Here is a 16880-nt window from a genome sequence, read left to right as displayed (position 1 = left end):
ATATATATATATACAAAATTGCCCAATCCAAGTTGTCATGAATTTTGTCATAATAATCCTTTAAGAAAACTGACCTTTTTTTTTGAGCATACCAAGTAGGATGGAAAAAATAAGCCTTGTTTTTCCCCTTTTATCCAGCTGTGTCTTCATATAAAGGTTCAAAGTTCTCGTCTTGTATTTTAGTGTCCTGTTCTTTAGGTTCGTCCCATTCTTATTTCCCTCTCTCTCTTTCTACACTCAGGGTAGATTCAGCATGCCGTGTTCCTTTAGAGCAACTTCATTTCTCTTGTACACTTCTTCTATCGCTCTCACAACCCTGTTCAGCACCACAGTGGCTTCTGCCTGCGTTCCCACACACACCAACTTGTAGAAATAAGGTCGTTCAGGCATAGCAAGAAAGGCCAGCTCTGCTCCTTTTCTCACAAACCAGGTGTGATGTTGGGCCAGTGTGCGCTGGTAAGTCTCTTTGCAGAGGTCAGAAGGGCTACGTAGACGCTCTCCTTCAGTTGCATCCTTCCCTAGTTCCTGCAGGAAGTTTTGCAGCCAGAGCAGTGCGCGGTGTAAGCGCAGAAGAGTCCTGCAGCCTGAGTTCGTCTGCTGGTGAAAGTCCACTAAACCATTCTCCAACTCCCATTTAATCATAGACCGAACAGATGTGTATCCAAATGAGAGGCTGTGGTTTATTTCAGAGTAGCTAGAAGATCTGTTATGAGATGACACTATGACGGTGTCTCCTTGCTGGGTCATTCTTTTTCTGTCTTTCATTTTCTCCTCTGCCTCTTTTTCCGCTTTTTGTGCCAGGTCACGGATGATGGTGGTTTTTGACTCAATTTCTTGAGAAATTAGACCCACCATTGGCCCCAAGGCTTCCAAAAATCTTAAATGCAGAGGAGAAGAGGAGAAAAAAGAGGAGAGATATTTTGAACATGCCTGTTTCTACTTTATTTATGATATTATTATCAGAGAGTTGCAGTTCTCGGATTTGATGGCCAGTTGGTGTTGGTGTGATGTAGTATGTCCGAATTCATATGGGGAGTCCCAATTCATGTACTTATGCACTATTTTATACTTCCGTTTTGTAGTATAAATAGTTTAAGTAGTGTGTTTACAGTGGAAATTCCACAAAAGAAAAAGCACTTAAAATACCCAGATGGTACACTTAATTCACCCAAAAAGTTAAAGGTACAATATGTAGGATTTTTTGCCGCCAGGGGTCGCTAACCTCTTACAATAACAGAGGCATATATTGATGACGCAAAGCATTAAGCGGAATTATGGATCTTGTCGTCAAGCTGATGGATCTTTTATGGATGAGTGATGCTTTTAACATGACTGTGGTATGAAGCAGGGCGCGATTGCTAATGAGAGACGTAGCCTATACCAGCGCCACACGCAACATTTCATTCTACCGAACTACACGCAAGTGCTGAATTACTACTCACACAGGTCAGTTTATTAGACAAATTAAACTTGTGAGGTAACGCAGCGCTGTTTCACTTGCTCTAACAGTTACACTATCACACTAAACGGCATTTGAGTGTGTTGAATGTTGTTAGTTAGGTTGTTTGTTGGCTATATGAGACTAGCAGTAAGCTAGATCAACATTAAAATAACACGGATCATATTCTAACATTTCATATGTTGAACTAAATAACATTGATTAGTTGTATGTACATTTGCTCACCTGTCTAATAAAGTAAATGCAACACTCGCGTCTCTGTCAAGTCGAAGTTAGTCGCGGAGCTCTCGGCATCTCGAAAGATGTTGATCTTTGTTTTAGTCCTCTTTTTGTCTCAAAGTCTGCTTGCCATGGTTGAACAAAACAACAACAGCGTGAGCGTCCTGCTAGGCATAATCCAGTTGTCCACGTCTGTCGCTATGGTTACTATGGCAGTACGAGCGGAGACCGAGGGTATGACGCCATTGACTGGCGACACCCTCACCCCTGCTCACACGCCCTGTTTCCTCGGTTAAAATCGCAATTTTCTCACGATTTACAAATAGTTGGAAAAATTTGGGACATTTTAAGCAAGTAAGCAACTAAACAAAATATATAACATTGGCCTAGTGGTTTTGGGATATTTTAATGCAAAAATCCTACATATTGTACCTTTAAGAGTGAATTTAGTGTGCAATTGACCGTTCGCAAAGACCCGCCCCCTTTAGTTACTGTTGCTATGTCCGACAAGCTACGCCGCTCTCACGGCACACCATGTTCTCACGCAGTGAAAAATACATTCTGTCCTGAACTGACAGACGAGGTTACTTTTGATATTAAACAAAGTCTCAACTTTCAAATTTGGTCATTTTTTTTAAGAAATTGAAACAATAAATACCGTTTTGTGGCTCTTTAATGTGTCTGACAGATCGGTGTAGAGCATCAGTTAAAGTTGCTCGTGAACCGATCATCTCTTCCTTCCTAGTTAATGTATAGCATCAAATAAACATGAATGAACATAAGAAGGAATGTTGTTTTAACCGCGGAAAGACATCAGTACACTTCATTTATCAAGTTCAAATCCTCCCATGTTAATCTACTAACTCTCCTGACTGCTTTGTCAGACAAAATGGCGGATGGCGAAGTATGATTGGTCAGATCACATGTCAATCAAGCTCCCTGCGAAGGGTCAATTTGACACTTCATGCATTGTGGCAGCTTTCCTTACAGCTATCAGACACCGATGCTGGATGACAAAATAACCGTATCAATTCATTCAATAGATGGATGCATGAAGTGCATAGTGTATAGTACAGGAGTTCTCAGCTCTGACCCTCAAGGATCACTTTCATGCAAAGTTTTCTGGCATCGGTATCGGCGAGTATCTACCCATGTACCGATCCGATACCATTTTATTAAACAATACCTAGTTGTGCACACTAGCTTTGCTTAACGCTGCAGTGGTTGCTTGTGGCAACACAGGAAGTTGTGCTGTTGCCACAAGCAACCGACTGTTTAGAGCAGCGAAGAATAAATGAAAACGCACGCTAGCAGTATGTCCGCTGTTTGGCAGTGAGTATTTCAGACTGGACCAACCAGCCAGTAAAACGGCGACATGTCTCATATGCCATACTGCAATTTCGAGGGGTGGCACAAGTATTAGCAACTTCAATATCATTGACCAAAATTTTGTTATTTCAAATGTAGGCGCACGGCAAGCGCGCTCAATGTAAAAAGAGACACTGGCGTCCAACATCAAATGGCAAACGTAATGAAAGCGGAACAAACTGCACTACTCGTTATTTTGTGCTTCACGAACCATTTATCAGTTTGGACAAATGCAGCGCAAGCCGCTCTTGATCCATCTTGATCAAGCGACACTGTTACTACACAGCACTAAGGCCCTGTTTACACGAGAACGCTCGCGGGTGAAAACGTAAAAAAAAAATTATCGGATGTGCCTTTCGTTTAAACGGCGACGACGTTTTTGGGGCTTAAAACCGCAAAAAAAGTAAAACCACCCTCCAGAGTGGAAATCTTAAAAACGCTCCACCATCGCGTTCCCGTCTAAAGGGTAAAAACGCAAAATTCTGCTAGACAGTGAAGGCGTCGCGTACGCGTTTACGTCACAGGCATGCACCAGTACAAGAAAATAACAAAACATTATCAAACTAAAATATAGCATTAATTTCATTGACAAAAATAATAATAATTCTGAGCGACACGCAAAGAGCACCGAGGGTTAAAACAGCAGCTTTACCATATTAAACATGAAAAACAGTGTCAGCGGCTCTTTCACTTTCAGTGCTTCACATTGCCACCTAGCCACCTGGAGTGCACACTACATCGAATTTCACACACTTTTGCGTCACCATATGCACGCAAATTTCCCCCTCATAATGCTCATCTAAACGCAGAATAAAAAGTGATAACGCAACGCCACTTTTGCGTTTTCTCTTCAGATCGTTTCTGTGTAAACATAGCCTAAGAGATCCAGTAAAGAAAGCATGTGAATTCGCCACTGAAGTAAATCGCTGCGAGATCTAGTGAGAATCATTCATATTTCTCCGTTATTAACGGATCAAACAGCGCTGACTTGGAAACCAGGAAGAAACATTGTGCTTTCAAGTAAAGTTACGTCAGTTTTATTTTGACATTATGAATAAAATTGCTGCCCTCAACTGTTAATCTGAAATAAAATAAACCTTTGTTTATAACTACTACAATATTACATTTATTTATTTTTTATAAGGAGCGGTTTTTGTTTTATATGTCAAGTATAGCTCCATCATTGCTCAAAATAAAAAATTACCATACTTTATGATGTTAGTTTTAATAAAAATTAAGTAAATCAAGGAAATTTCTCTGGCATTTCTTTCTTTTTGCTGTATCGAAAACGTCCTGAACCGTGACACCAGTGTATCGTATCGAACCGAACCGTGAATTTTGTGAACCGTTACACCCCTATTAATCATATATAATTTTTTAGATTCCTAGAATTATTTGTTGCACTTTTTTTATAGTTATACTGTAAAACTAAAATACCTTTTTCAGTTTACAATATTAGATGTGTGGCTGCATTTGAAGTTCTTTTTTACTTAAATAATAATAATAATTAAATATTATATTGCTGTGAAATGTATGTCAGATAATAAAAACACTCTAGTTCACTGTATGTTTTTGTTCACGTTTTATTAAGGGATAAGTCTGAAGCACACCATAAAATAATTATATCAATTCATACAGGGCTAGTATGAATTGCAGCTGTATAGACACACCCAGGTAACGGATTGGTACTCGGTATCGGCCGATACTCTGAGTCCAGGTATCGGGAAGGGAAAAAGGGTATCGGAACATCTCTACTGTTGACTTTACTCTTTTGTTTTATTTAAAGCGAACAACACGTTTCGCATATAGCGTCCTAGTAATCAAGGACTTAGGGATTACTAGAAAGTTGCAGGTAGGTGAGTTTTATCAAGGTTGGAGCTAAACTCCACAGGAAAGTGAACCTCTCAACCAAAGTTGAGAAGCCCTGGTTTAATGTGACATTTGGGACAGAACTAGGCCAATAGTAGCCTATTCATAAAACATTAGGTGAAAAGTACCCATATGACCTACTACGTCTGGCGAGATTCTGAAGCTTGCATCTGATGTACACTATTCCATGAGGCCATGGGAGAAGAGTTGTGAATGGCAGTGAAGCGACAACTGACACAGACGCATTGTCACATGACATTGAGACACCCAATTATACTCATACTAGCTATATAATACATACTTTTTTAATAGTATAGAGGCAAGTTCTTCAAATGTAGTAACTACTTTTGCTTTTTAGACACAGCTAGTAACTCTTTATTACAGTTACATTAGTAATCCAGTTGGTGGCGACAAGTGACTTTTGAGTGATTCATTTAACCGAGTTGTTCATTCTGGAACGAAACACCACTAATGTACGTTGCTCGGAGACGCGTAATGGTTCATTCTTGCTTTGCTAGTTGTTGGTAAAATAAAATGCACAAAATGATTTGTCTAAAATATAAGTTATTCAGTATTAACTTGTTTATCGAAGTTAGTGTTCTTGATCGTGCTGCTCATATGTTATATCTTTGGAATATGTAGGTTAGCATAACCTGCTATATGATGGGATTATGTCCCTTAACCTACCTGATAAGCTCATCCCAGCTTGCTAGGTACGGCTTTAGCAGCACATCATTGGCCGAGACTGGTGCTTCCTGCAGGTGAGCCAGCAAATCGGCAATTTGAAACCTCTGACCAGGACACGCCCTCAGTGGAGCCTCACCTTTATCTGAACTATTAACTATAGCCAAAGACGGAGCCTGAGAAAAGACAAGAGGTGGAAACGAGAGGTAAGAGGGACAGATTTCTAAGGAGAGTGGTGCAATAAGATGAGTTTACAATAAATGGGCAAAGTTCCTGTTATCACGTACAAGCTGAAAATAACTGACAGCTTCGTGTTATATTGTGTTCTCTATTTGACATATATTCAGGGGCGATTCCAGGATATTTTAAATGGGGGGGCACAGGGGGGACCAAGAACCAGTCAGGGGGGGCCAATCAGAAAATTCAACTGAAAATAAATACTGGTTTAGAAAATATTAAGCATGATCACCAAAATCTTGTGCAATGCCACGTGCTCTAATATAGATGGTATTACATTTTTCTTTTTTGCATGGATTAGGGGTTCTCAAACTTTTTGGAGCCAGGGACCCCTTATAAGGGAAATAATTTTCCACTGTAAAAAAAATGCCTTTCTTACTTAGTATTTTAGTCTTGTTTCCAGTCCAAATATCTCAAAATTCTTAAATCAAGATGCATTTACTAGAGGAGTAAAATTACATAAGATATTAAGTCTTAATATCTTAATAATTTCTTAAGTCTTAAGAAAACTTACCCCATTGGCAGATAATTTTGCTTGTTTTAAGCAAAAACTCACTTAATTTTGATTTATTTCCCCAGAAAACAAGACTTAATATCTTATGTAATTTTACTCCTCTAGTAAATGCATCTTGATTTAAGAATTTTGAGATATTTGGACTGGAAGTTAATGAGGGAGCGGGTACTGAAATATTTTTGCACAAATGGTATGCAGAGTTTTCTAAATAGCCTACTGAGGTCTCAAAAGTGATCTTACTAGGGGGGTTCGGGGGCATGCCCCCCTGAGGATTTTTTGTCTTTCTTGATCTACACATGTGCATTTTAAGGTGTTTTAAGGCAAAAACATTGGATAACTACAGCTTTTCAATTCCATTCCGTCTTTGTTATTCCAATACTTATACACATTTGAGGTACACAAATATAGCCTAGCCTATATTTATACAATAATAATGGAAATATGTTTAATAGGTGATTGTGTTATTTAATTGCGCTTATATCCACTGTAATTAGCGGGAAAACACATACAGTATATCGGTGTTAAATAGAAATACATTGTAAAATGTTATGGTCTCATCCTGGGCACAGTATGCTGACCTGTAGCTATATTTCCTTTCCCAAAGCTGAGCTTTGGATACTTTTCATACTGATTGTTTGTTCGTTTAAAACTTCTATCTAAAATAGCTGTTTAGTTTAGCTATTTAAATCTTATCTCGCACTTTATGACTGTTAACTGCAGCGTCGTGCGGGAATTCACACTGGGCTTGTAGCTTCGATATTTCAAAATATATTTAGTGTGTAACTTACATACTTTCCTCCTGTTTTAAAAACGCGCAACTATGCTTCCTCTTCGCGCGAGTCTCAAAATCAAGCAGTGATTGACAGCGCTCCCTCCTGATTTAAAAACGCGCAACTGTGATCACTTCTTCTTCGCGTTCGCGCGAGTCTCAAATCAAACAGTGATTGACAGCGCTCTGGTCCAATGGTGCGGTGGGCATTTTTAGGTTGACAGCAAATCTAACCCAATGAGATTGGAGGGGGGGCACCAGGGGGGGCCAATCATATTCCAGGGGGGGCCGGTGCCACCCCGTGCCCCCCCTCTAGACACGCCCCTGCATATATTACGTATATTTTACCATTCTTACCTTGTTTTTTAGGCTATAAGCTATCGAACAAGTATCCCAGTGTTGCTCCAGGTTCCCATCTACAATGAGAGGCAGAGGATAAATATCACAGTTTCACAGAGTGCAAATTAATTAGACTCCCACAGAAACACATCCAGGAGTAGGGATGGGCAAACTCGTACGTGACTGCGATGATCAGTCATGAAAACGAGGATCGGCCTGACTTACAAAAATATAGGCCATATTTCTCTTTTTTTTCTGATTGGTTATTGCAGCATTTGTGGTGGTTCCTGTGGTCTGATTTGTTAGCGTTAGACAGCACGCCTTCCAGACCGGCGGAATAAACTGAAACTGGATTGGAAAGCGCGCCCTGCAGTGATGCCTGGAATCACTATAATCATGACATATACTTAAGTGCAAAATGTGCAGCGCCAATCTATCATATACAAAACAAAACATCATGATGAGAACACGATTGTAATAGAATGCTGTAAATTCTCTGTGCTTTAGTTTTTACAGCACGCTGTTAATGGAAGCGCGTGTCCACAACAAGAGTTACACATCAGACTAGCACGATCAAGATCATGTGCACATTCACGTCCTTTTGTGCAGATGCAAGTTAAAAGATTACTTTTATGATGTCTATATCTGAATAATCTCAAATATAATATGCGTTTGATTGAGTTTAATAACCAGCTAAAGCTGCAGTTTACCACCCGGTGTTTATTCTCTCTTCAGTTTCAGCTCAAATGCAATGTCCGACATTATTGACTATGATTGAGTTATTTGAGACAGTCATATTCCTTTTAGATGGGCTATTTCTTTTTCAAAATCATTGATGATATTAATAATGCAGCAGTGGTTTGTTCTCATTTTTTAACAGTAAACCTGTTTAAGTTGTTTATCATTATTGTGCAAAAACGCGCAGTGATGACGAATCACTTTCTATCATGAAAAAAAAAAAGTGCAATATGTGCAGCACCAATATACATGCTATCTGTGCTTTACCCGTGTATCTGCGCTGCGCACTGTTAGGGTACCCCAAGCAGCTATTCCTTTTAGGTGTTTCTTTTCCGATAACATTGATTTATCATTATCTAGCAGTGAGACACGTTCATGTTTTAATAGAGACATGTCTTCATGTCATTTTATTTGTCAACATTAATTTTAGTTAATAGTCATAAAATATTTTCATTTTTATGACGGACACACCCGCTCTTCGAGCAGTACTCGAGTAGGCCTACTTGTTTTTTGAGACCTGTCAATGATCAAAATAAGAAAATGTTGACAAAAATGCCCATCCCTATCCTAGAGGTCTATAAACTGTATCACTGACTTACATGAGATAACTAATCATAAATCAATTGTAAATATTTATCTGAATATTAAAGGAGAAGTTACCTCCAAAATAATAATACAAAACAAAAAATGAGTAAAAGTAATATTTTACTCATCCTTATGCCGTTTTAAACATACTTAGGCTACTTTTCTTTTCATGGAAAACAAAATCATCTCTGAGACTGACTTTGTTGGACTCAACCGGTGAGTTGAACTTGAGAACTAAATAATTTCATGATCGATCATTAAAAGATCAGACTTAACAATATTTTTTATATTTTAAAGTTAAATTCATAAATCTGGTGCACTTTGAAAGTTGAAAATAGAGCTCCAAACCATATTCAGTGTGTAAATTAAACAAAGTCAGTGCATTGACTGTACCTGAACTCAAAGGGGACTTTGATACCTATCAGTCTACATTACACTACATAATACTACTACTAATAATAAATATAATATTATTCCTATGACAGTAATAGCCATATATTGTAAAACAAATGCACTGAAAAATAAATGAAAATTTCATGATTAGTTTTGTCATAATTTCTATACATGCAAGAGAAGAGCTTAACCTGTGAGCTTTTATTTTGACGGAAACTGCAGTCGAGCTTTTATTTTAGTGGGAAACAACTCATAAACACGTCTCATTACAAATCTAGTGAAAGGCTGAAATTGTCAACTATACAAATGAGAAAATAATGCGTAACTGCATTCCTAAATGCATGCTAAACCCAGCACATGCACAGATCGAGTTCACTGCATTCATTGACTTTGAACTGAGACGCAGACCTGATCGCGGAGTGAAGTGCGCACTTCTCTTTGCACAGTGCAGTCAGACTTTTGATAAGGACACATAGCCGTATCACGCTTTGATTTTAGTTTGTTCGACAGCAATGGTGCAAAACACGACATTAAAGACCTTTTGTTTTTATGGGAAGTTTAAATATACTTTCTGGCTGCCACAGTCTAGTTAATGAATGGGAAGCACAGACAATTATTTGTGGTGGTCAATGTTGATATTGTGGCGAGCCACCACAGATAAATCAGTATGGGAAACACTGCAGCTACTTCTTTCATGAACTGTACACATATTTAAAATACAAAATAAGATAAAATATTTCATCAGCGTCTGTTTATTGATGAGTGCACTGTAAAAAAATATGATCATGATGAAGTCATGACAAAATATGTGTTTACATTAACATTAAAATAATTTTTGCAATTTCAACTTGTTATACAAGATTCAACTCAATTTAAGTCATCTTAATATAATTTAAGTTGAAATTACTTGAAAAAAAGCCAATTTGATTATACTCAAAAATTGAAGGTAGCTGCTGAACTTAAGTTTTTCAGTTGAAAGGTGGAAATCCTTTACAGTGTGATGGTCAATCAGCTCTGCTGTAACAGCTATACAGAGGGACAAGTAGCCTATAACTCAATTTCAACAAAACTGATATTGATGTAATTACAAGCTTCGTTAAAATGAAAACAGACGCATTGTCACATGACATTGAGACACCCAATTATACTCATACTAGCTATATAATACATACTTTTTTAATAGTATAGAGGCAAGTTCTTCAAATGTAGTAACTACTTTTGCTTTTTAGACACAGCTAGTAACTCTTTATTACAGTTACATTAGTAATCCAGTTGGTGGCGACAAGTGACTTTTGAGTGATTCATTTAACCGAGTTGTTCATTCTGGAACGAAACACCACTAATGTACGTTGCTCGGAGACGCGTAATGGTTCATTCTTGCTTTGCTAGTTGTTGGTAAAATAAAATGCACAAAATGATTTGTCTAAAATATAAGTTATTCAGTATTAACTTGTTTATCGAAGTTAGTGTTCTTGATCGTGCTGCTCATATGTTATATCTTTGGAATATGTAGGTTAGCATAACCTGCTATATGATGGGATTATGTCCCTTAACCTACCTGATAAGCTCATCCCAGCTTGCTAGGTACGGCTTTAGCAGCACATCATTGGCCGAGACTGGTGCTTCCTGCAGGTGAGCCAGCAAATCGGCAATTTGAAACCTCTGACCAGGACACGCCCTCAGTGGAGCCTCACCTTTATCTGAACTATTAACTATAGCCAAAGACGGAGCCTGAGAAAAGACAAGAGGTGGAAACGAGAGGTAAGAGGGACAGATTTCTAAGGAGAGTGGTGCAATAAGATGAGTTTACAATAAATGGGCAAAGTTCCTGTTATCACGTACAAGCTGAAAATAACTGACAGCTTCGTGTTATATTGTGTTCTCTATTTGACATATATTCAGGGGCGATTCCAGGATATTTTAAATGGGGGGGCACAGGGGGGACCAAGAACCAGTCAGGGGGGGCCAATCAGAAAATTCAACTGAAAATAAATACTGGTTTAGAAAATATTAAGCATGATCACCAAAATCTTGTGCAATGCCACGTGCTCTAATATAGATGGTATTACATTTTTCTTTTTTGCATGGATTAGGGGTTCTCAAACTTTTTGGAGCCAGGGACCCCTTATAAGGGAAATAATTTTCCACTGTAAAAAAAATGCCTTTCTTACTTAGTATTTTAGTCTTGTTTCCAGTCCAAATATCTCAAAATTCTTAAATCAAGATGCATTTACTAGAGGAGTAAAATTACATAAGATATTAAGTCTTAATATCTTAATAATTTCTTAAGTCTTAAGAAAACTTACCCCATTGGCAGATAATTTTGCTTGTTTTAAGCAAAAACTCACTTAATTTTGATTTATTTCCCCAGAAAACAAGACTTAATATCTTATGTAATTTTACTCCTCTAGTAAATGCATCTTGATTTAAGAATTTTGAGATATTTGGACTGGAAGTTAATGAGGGAGCGGGTACTGAAATATTTTTGCACAAATGGTATGCAGAGTTTTCTAAATAGCCTACTGAGGTCTCAAAAGTGATCTTACTAGGGGGGTTCGGGGGCATGCCCCCCTGAGGATTTTTTGTCTTTCTTGATCTACACATGTGCATTTTAAGGTGTTTTAAGGCAAAAACATTGGATAACTACAGCTTTTCAATTCCATTCCGTCTTTGTTATTCCAATACTTATACACATTTGAGGTACACAAATATAGCCTAGCCTATATTTATACAATAATAATGGAAATATGTTTAATAGGTGATTGTGTTATTTAATTGCGCTTATATCCACTGTAATTAGCGGGAAAACACATACAGTATATCGGTGTTAAATAGAAATACATTGTAAAATGTTATGGTCTCATCCTGGGCACAGTATGCTGACCTGTAGCTATATTTCCTTTCCCAAAGCTGAGCTTTGGATACTTTTCATACTGATTGTTTGTTCGTTTAAAACTTCTATCTAAAATAGCTGTTTAGTTTAGCTATTTAAATCTTATCTCGCACTTTATGACTGTTAACTGCAGCGTCGTGCGGGAATTCACACTGGGCTTGTAGCTTCGATATTTCAAAATATATTTAGTGTGTAACTTACATACTTTCCTCCTGTTTTAAAAACGCGCAACTATGCTTCCTCTTCGCGCGAGTCTCAAAATCAAGCAGTGATTGACAGCGCTCCCTCCTGATTTAAAAACGCGCAACTGTGATCACTTCTTCTTCGCGTTCGCGCGAGTCTCAAATCAAACAGTGATTGACAGCGCTCTGGTCCAATGGTGCGGTGGGCATTTTTAGGTTGACAGCAAATCTAACCCAATGAGATTGGAGGGGGGGCACCAGGGGGGGCCAATCATATTCCAGGGGGGGCCGGTGCCACCCCGTGCCCCCCCTCTAGACACGCCCCTGCATATATTACGTATATTTTACCATTCTTACCTTGTTTTTTAGGCTATAAGCTATCGAACAAGTATCCCAGTGTTGCTCCAGGTTCCCATCTACAATGAGAGGCAGAGGATAAATATCACAGTTTCACAGAGTGCAAATTAATTAGACTCCCACAGAAACACATCCAGGAGTAGGGATGGGCAAACTCGTACGTGACTGCGATGATCAGTCATGAAAACGAGGATCGGCCTGACTTACAAAAATATAGGCCATATTTCTCTTTTTTTTCTGATTGGTTATTGCAGCATTTGTGGTGGTTCCTGTGGTCTGATTTGTTAGCGTTAGACAGCACGCCTTCCAGACCGGCGGAATAAACTGAAACTGGATTGGAAAGCGCGCCCTGCAGTGATGCCTGGAATCACTATAATCATGACATATACTTAAGTGCAAAATGTGCAGCGCCAATCTATCATATACAAAACAAAACATCATGATGAGAACACGATTGTAATAGAATGCTGTAAATTCTCTGTGCTTTAGTTTTTACAGCACGCTGTTAATGGAAGCGCGTGTCCACAACAAGAGTTACACATCAGACTAGCACGATCAAGATCATGTGCACATTCACGTCCTTTTGTGCAGATGCAAGTTAAAAGATTACTTTTATGATGTCTATATCTGAATAATCTCAAATATAATATGCGTTTGATTGAGTTTAATAACCAGCTAAAGCTGCAGTTTACCACCCGGTGTTTATTCTCTCTTCAGTTTCAGCTCAAATGCAATGTCCGACATTATTGACTATGATTGAGTTATTTGAGACAGTCATATTCCTTTTAGATGGGCTATTTCTTTTTCAAAATCATTGATGATATTAATAATGCAGCAGTGGTTTGTTCTCATTTTTTAACAGTAAACCTGTTTAAGTTGTTTATCATTATTGTGCAAAAACGCGCAGTGATGACGAATCACTTTCTATCATGAAAAAAAAAAAGTGCAATATGTGCAGCACCAATATACATGCTATCTGTGCTTTACCCGTGTATCTGCGCTGCGCACTGTTAGGGTACCCCAAGCAGCTATTCCTTTTAGGTGTTTCTTTTCCGATAACATTGATTTATCATTATCTAGCAGTGAGACACGTTCATGTTTTAATAGAGACATGTCTTCATGTCATTTTATTTGTCAACATTAATTTTAGTTAATAGTCATAAAATATTTTCATTTTTATGACGGACACACCCGCTCTTCGAGCAGTACTCGAGTAGGCCTACTTGTTTTTTGAGACCTGTCAATGATCAAAATAAGAAAATGTTGACAAAAATGCCCATCCCTATCCTAGAGGTCTATAAACTGTATCACTGACTTACATGAGATAACTAATCATAAATCAATTGTAAATATTTATCTGAATATTAAAGGAGAAGTTACCTCCAAAATAATAATACAAAACAAAAAATGAGTAAAAGTAATATTTTACTCATCCTTATGCCGTTTTAAACATACTTAGGCTACTTTTCTTTTCATGGAAAACAAAATCATCTCTGAGACTGACTTTGTTGGACTCAACCGGTGAGTTGAACTTGAGAACTAAATAATTTCATGATCGATCATTAAAAGATCAGACTTAACAATATTTTTTATATTTTAAAGTTAAATTCATAAATCTGGTGCACTTTGAAAGTTGAAAATAGAGCTCCAAACCATATTCAGTGTGTAAATTAAACAAAGTCAGTGCATTGACTGTACCTGAACTCAAAGGGGACTTTGATACCTATCAGTCTACATTACACTACATAATACTACTACTAATAATAAATATAATATTATTCCTATGACAGTAATAGCCATATATTGTAAAACAAATGCACTGAAAAATAAATGAAAATTTCATGATTAGTTTTGTCATAATTTCTATACATGCAAGAGAAGAGCTTAACCTGTGAGCTTTTATTTTGACGGAAACTGCAGTCGAGCTTTTATTTTAGTGGGAAACAACTCATAAACACGTCTCATTACAAATCTAGTGAAAGGCTGAAATTGTCAACTATACAAATGAGAAAATAATGCGTAACTGCATTCCTAAATGCATGCTAAACCCAGCACATGCACAGATCGAGTTCACTGCATTCATTGACTTTGAACTGAGACGCAGACCTGATCGCGGAGTGAAGTGCGCACTTCTCTTTGCACAGTGCAGTCAGACTTTTGATAAGGACACATAGCCGTATCACGCTTTGATTTTAGTTTGTTCGACAGCAATGGTGCAAAACACGACATTAAAGACCTTTTGTTTTTATGGGAAGTTTAAATATACTTTCTGGCTGCCACAGTCTAGTTAATGAATGGGAAGCACAGACAATTATTTGTGGTGGTCAATGTTGATATTGTGGCGAGCCACCACAGATAAATCAGTATGGGAAACACTGCAGCTACTTCTTTCATGAACTGTACACATATTTAAAATACAAAATAAGATAAAATATTTCATCAGCGTCTGTTTATTGATGAGTGCACTGTAAAAAAATATGATCATGATGAAGTCATGACAAAATATGTGTTTACATTAACATTAAAATAATTTTTGCAATTTCAACTTGTTATACAAGATTCAACTCAATTTAAGTCATCTTAATATAATTTAAGTTGAAATTACTTGAAAAAAAGCCAATTTGATTATACTCAAAAATTGAAGGTAGCTGCTGAACTTAAGTTTTTCAGTTGAAAGGTGGAAATCCTTTACAGTGTGATGGTCAATCAGCTCTGCTGTAACAGCTATACAGAGGGACAAGTAGCCTATAACTCAATTTCAACAAAACTGATATTGATGTAATTACAAGCTTCGTTAAAATGAAAATAAGAAAACAATACTTCAAAAAATATATATATATTAACCTGACCCCACCACTTTAGTGTGCAATAAAATCTGGCCTTTAAACCAATTGTACATGCACCAAATATATTACATTGAGTCTGCTGAAGAACAAATCAGAAAAAAATATGGAAAAACTTACGTAGCCACATGGAGCCAAGCAAAAGGAGGATGAAGACAATAGCAACACAAGCCCTGAATTTGACTCCCATAATGATCCACTGTCCTCCTCTCCGCTGCGTCTCGTCGGGTGGCCTCTCTTTCCTTCTCGGTCTATTCACTCACACTCTCTCCTCAGCATCTCTACACCACCACCACACTCAGTACCTTTCTTCTCGTACACAGTTTGTTTTTAAATGAGTTTCAATGTTCGCTCAAACTCAAATTGCCTGGCAAATCCTTACTCTCGTGTTTTTACACTACTCCAGATGCAAATTCTATGTAACTTCCTGTTTTGTGTTACTCCTCTCTTTCTGCATCTCCAGTTTAGTCCACGAGCCTAACGTATGCGAAGTTGTTTTTTTCTCATTATGTTGTTTTTCTTTCTCTCATCTCCTGTCCTGCTCTCTCTGTATTGTCAGTCTCCAATGATGTTGCTCAATCTGAGAGTCCATAGATTAGTCAGGAACAACAAATCACTCCTTATTAGGCAAGCCTTAAGCAAACTGTAGTAACCTTTACACCAACACGTGCAGGCGCTACACACTTGTACAATGCGTGTCACAAATAAATTGTGAAATTCGTAAATCTGCAAGGGAAGATCCTGGTTTTCATTTGTCCAATATGTGCATCTCTTGACGAAAGAGAGAGGGGGGGGGGGGGAGAGATTTCTTTCTTCGACAGAAAATAAGGACTGTTTGAAAGATTCAAATGTCCCATTCAAATGTTGAATTCAAATGAGTCACATTCAAATGTTCTGGTTAGGCAGCTAAATAATGTTGTTGGTTTTTATTCTTTAATTACCTTAAATTCATAAATTTGTATCCTTTCAGTGAAGCTGACACACTTTTCAAAGAGACCATGATGTTTGTAAATTTAGAATGGCATTGTCATGCAATTAAACCAATGTTAATCAAGTCAACACTGGACAGTCACTCTGACCTGAAATGTCAGTGAGCACCTTTCAAAAAGCTGTCATGCCCTAATAACCTCACCACACTGGTTTGAATGTTGATGAATTTTAATGCCCCAGTTTGGCAGACTAAGTATGACTGTAGGCATTTGTAGTCTACCCAAAGTCATCCGTTATAATTTATAGACCTCAGTTAATTTACACAAAAACAAACAGTCACTCATCAAGGGTGACATTATCTTATCAAAGCTATCATTAATTCACACGCTAAAGATTATCAATGTTATTTCCCTGCTCATGATTAAATTATTATTCTCTAAGGTGATGTATTAAAAGTCAAGACAAATTTGACATTCAAAGCTATGTCATTGAAATCAGATT

The 16880-nt window shown here is 37.7% G+C and overlaps 1 protein-coding gene and 1 long non-coding RNA gene across 2 annotated transcripts; both read right to left on the bottom strand.

Moving 5' to 3' along the window:
* Window positions 1-100: 100 nt before the first annotated feature.
* On the bottom strand, window positions 101-16070 carry gltpd2b (glycolipid transfer protein domain containing 2b). The gene is made up of 4 exons (XM_079607017.1): window positions 15570-16070; window positions 12607-12665; window positions 10733-10905; window positions 101-877 (listed from the first exon to the last, which is right to left on the bottom strand). The coding sequence occupies exons 1-4, from the start codon at window positions 15637-15639 to the stop codon at window positions 238-240; spliced, it is 942 nt and encodes a 313-aa protein (XP_079463143.1). The 5' UTR covers window positions 15640-16070; the 3' UTR covers window positions 101-237.
* Window positions 1689-7830, bottom strand: LOC306995423. The gene is made up of 3 exons (XR_013796848.1): window positions 7477-7830; window positions 5603-5775; window positions 1689-1800 (listed from the first exon to the last, which is right to left on the bottom strand). It is a non-coding gene; the product is annotated as an uncharacterized lncRNA (long non-coding RNA).
* Window positions 16071-16880: the final 810 nt, after the last annotated feature.

The sequence above is a fragment of the Phoxinus phoxinus genome (genome assembly GCF_949152265.1).
Source record: "Phoxinus phoxinus genome assembly, chromosome: 3".
In the NCBI taxonomy this organism is placed as follows: Eukaryota; Metazoa; Chordata; class Actinopteri; order Cypriniformes; family Leuciscidae; genus Phoxinus; species Phoxinus phoxinus.
The sequence above is the reverse complement of the archived record's forward strand: the minus strand, read 5'-3'. Positions and strand labels throughout refer to the sequence as shown.